Source organism: Cervus canadensis, chromosome 8, assembly GCF_019320065.1.
Source record: "Cervus canadensis isolate Bull #8, Minnesota chromosome 8, ASM1932006v1, whole genome shotgun sequence".
Lineage (NCBI taxonomy): Eukaryota > Metazoa > Chordata > Mammalia > Artiodactyla > Cervidae > Cervus > Cervus canadensis.
The window spans coordinates 73057850-73061213 of NC_057393.1; the positions used below are offsets into that span (position 1 = coordinate 73057850).

Sequence of the window (3364 nt, forward strand, 5' to 3'; positions counted from 1 at the left end):
CCCCACTTTTCTAAATCATTCCTTTATTAAACTCTCCATAAATTATCCAATTTGAGTGTGCCATCTGTTGCCTGCTGAGACCCTAACTGACACAGGGGGCCTTCTTACTGATTTTGCTATCAAAAAAGGAATCAGTGGCTAAATTCCTCTGGAAAATAATTCCTAAGCAAATGCTCCATTAATGAGAAAATCAAGCTGGTGTTGATGCAGAGGAAATGAAGACAAATGGAGAGCAGTAATATGAGCTTCACATGTGGTGCATCGTTCCAGGGTGAGCCTGATGGGGCATGGCAGTCATCTATGAGACAGCCAACTTTTAAGAAGATCAGAGTGGACGCCGGCTAGGTGAAGGTGAGAGTCTCCTCCAGTCACCGCGGTTGGACCGGACCGAGAGACTCCAGGCGCTGGGTGGAAGCTTTCAGTCAACTCCTGCTTTCTAGCTATGGCGCCTCCATCAATCTTTGCCGAGGTTCCTCAGGCCCAGCCGGTCCTTGTCTTTAAGCTAACTGCTGACTTCCGGGAGGATCCGGACCCCCGCAAGGTCAACCTAGGAGTGGGAGCTTATCGCACCGATGATAGCCAGCCCTGGGTTTTGCCAGTCGTGAGGAAGGTGGAGCAGAGGATTGCTAACGACAGCAGCATAAACCATGAGTATCTGCCCATCCTGGGCCTGGCAGAGTTCCGAACCTGTGCTTCCCACCTGGCCCTTGGGGATGACAGCCCAGCTCTGCAAGAGAAGCGGGTAGGAGGTGTGCAGTGCTTGGGGGTAACAGGGGCACTTCGAATCGGAGCTGAGTTCTTAGCGCGCTGGTACAATGGAACAAACAACAAGGACACGCCCGTCTATGTATCCTCACCAACCTGGGAGAATCATAACGGTGTCTTTATTGCTGCTGGATTTAAAGACATTCGGTCCTATCACTGTTGGGATGCAGCGAAGGGAGGACTAGACCTCCAGGGTTTCCTGAATGATTTGGAGAAAGCTCCCGAGTTCTCCATCTTTGTCCTCCATGCCTGTGCGCACAACCCAACTGGGACTGACCTGACTCTGGAGCAGTGGAAGCAGATCACCTCCGTCATGAAGCGCCGGTTTCTGTTCCCTTTCTTTGACTCGGCCTATCAGGGCTTCGCATCTGGCAACCTGGAGAAAGACGCCTGGGCCATTCGCTATTTTGTGTCTGAAGGGTTCGAGCTCTTCTGTGCCCAGTCCTTCTCCAAGAACTTCGGGCTCTACAATGAGCGCATGGGGAATCTGTCGGTGGTTGCCAAAGAACCAGATAGCATCCTGCGGGTCCTTGCCCAGATGGAGAAGATCGTGCGAATCACATGGTCCAATCCCCCGGCTCAGGGAGCACGGATTGTGGCACGTACCCTGTCTGATCCTGAGCTCTTTAATGAATGGACAGGTAACGTGAAGACAATGGCAGACCGCATTCTGACCATGAGATCTGAGCTCAGGGCGCGATTAGAAGCCCTCAAGACCCCGGGAACCTGGAACCACATCACAGAGCAGATTGGAATGTTCAGCTTCACCGGGTTGAACCCCAAGCAGGTTGAGTATCTGATCAATGAAAAGCACATCTATCTGCTGCCAAGTGGTCGGATCAACATGTGTGGCTTAACCACCAAAAATCTAGAGTACGTGGCCACCTCCATCCATGAAGCAGTCACCAAAATCCAGTGAAGAAACTGCACTCAAACCAGCACCACCAAAGCGGTCCTCTGTTTCATGTGTTCCCTGCCTGCACAGACCTGGTTGTAAACATCACAACTAGATTACAGACTACTGAGGGACAGAAAAGGCTACTCTGGTGAAGTGGCTTCTGTTTAAACTGTCCCCATGGGAAAAGGACATCTCTTGAAAAGAAATAGGGGCCTGGGATTAGAGCCATTTTGGAGGTCAGAGCAAATTAAGGTTTTTATTTGAGAAGAATAAAAAGGTACTTTGATAATCAAACATAAATGTCTTGCCCCTTCGCTGGAAGCACATGCTCCCCTGTGTTGGTTTACTTTGTATCAAGTCAAGTCCCAAAGATGAAGTTGTCTGAAGAGCCAAGTGTGATTGTGGGTGTTGGCTGTGTCATTAAAACTCGTCATCTCGAAAAAAAAAAAAGAAGATCAGAGTGACCCACAAATTCATATCTGCCTCTCAGGCTGGCCTCACCCACATGCCTGGGACAGCTGGTCAATATCTCTGATTAGGAGACAGAAAACCTCAGAGTAATAATATGTATATGAGTAATAATTACAGTAGCCCTCACACATACCTCATAACTAGCATAGTTTATAGAGAGCAAATTTGAGTATCAGAGAGGTGAAGTAATTCAATCAGAGTCACACAGCTAGCAAGTAAAAGAGCCAGAGTGTGAGGCCCTACCATGATGTTTATTACTAATAGACTGCTGACTGAGCCCTAATGTACCCCAGAACTCTGGTTTCACAGCTCAGCTCCTGTTTAGTGCTTGTTTCTGACACTGCTTCCCACTCTTGGTTGAGTTCCTGGCCCATATTTGCTAATTCCATTCCCCTAAACTCAAAATGTGGTTTCAGTCTCTCCTTATTTCCATCATTTGATCAATGATTAATCCATTAATTCATCATTGTATGCACTTCTCTCACTCTGTTCAGTTCTACAGTGGCTTTGAGATACACTATCTGCTTCCTACAGGTTTTTGGGGGGGTTTGTTTGTTTTTTTCCCAAAGTCCATATTGTTGAAACCAAACTCCTTTCAGGCTCACATCATACTCTTTGAAAATCCATTTTCTTTTCAGAAACTGTCCAGGAAAGAATTATACCAAGAAGGAGTCATCGATAATCAATAGCTCTTAATAGCAAAGGTTGAAGCCCTTAAGAAACCCAATTTTGTGGCCAGAATTTAGTTGAGTTCCTTAAAAACCACCAGCCCTGAAAGTGATCTGCAATTGCTAAGTCCCAGAATGAACAGAGCCCTGAAGATTTAGGGAAGGGTTCCTATAAAAAAAAACAAGGAAATTCCATACTATTCAGCCTGAAAAAAAAGAACAGAATAATGCCATTTGCAGCAATATGGATGCAATTAGAGATTATCATGTTAAGTGAAGTCAGAAAAAGAAAGACAAATACCACATGATATCGCTTATATGTGGAATCTAAAATAAGACACAAATGAACCTATCTACAAGAGACTCACGGACAAAGAGAAGATCTGTGGTTGCCAAGGGGGAGGAAGTTGGAGGAGGAATAGAGTGGGAGGTTGGGGTTAGCTGATATAAGCTAACTTAGAATGGATAAACAAGGTCCTACTGCATAGCACAGAGGACTATATTCAACATCCTATCCCTCTTAGTTTTCTGCCTTTAGGGTGATATCATATGCACATCTGAG

General features: G+C 46.2%; 1 protein-coding gene across 1 annotated transcript; it reads left to right on the top strand.

The window, feature by feature from the left end:
• The first annotated feature begins 346 nt into the window (after window positions 1-346).
• LOC122446696 (aspartate aminotransferase, cytoplasmic-like) lies at window positions 347-1957 on the top strand. Its single transcript, XM_043477183.1, has one exon. It carries the CDS (start codon window positions 443-445, stop codon window positions 1682-1684), a length of 1242 nt encoding a protein of 413 aa, XP_043333118.1. The 5' UTR covers window positions 347-442; the 3' UTR covers window positions 1685-1957.
• The last annotated feature ends 1407 nt before the right edge of the window (window positions 1958-3364 follow it).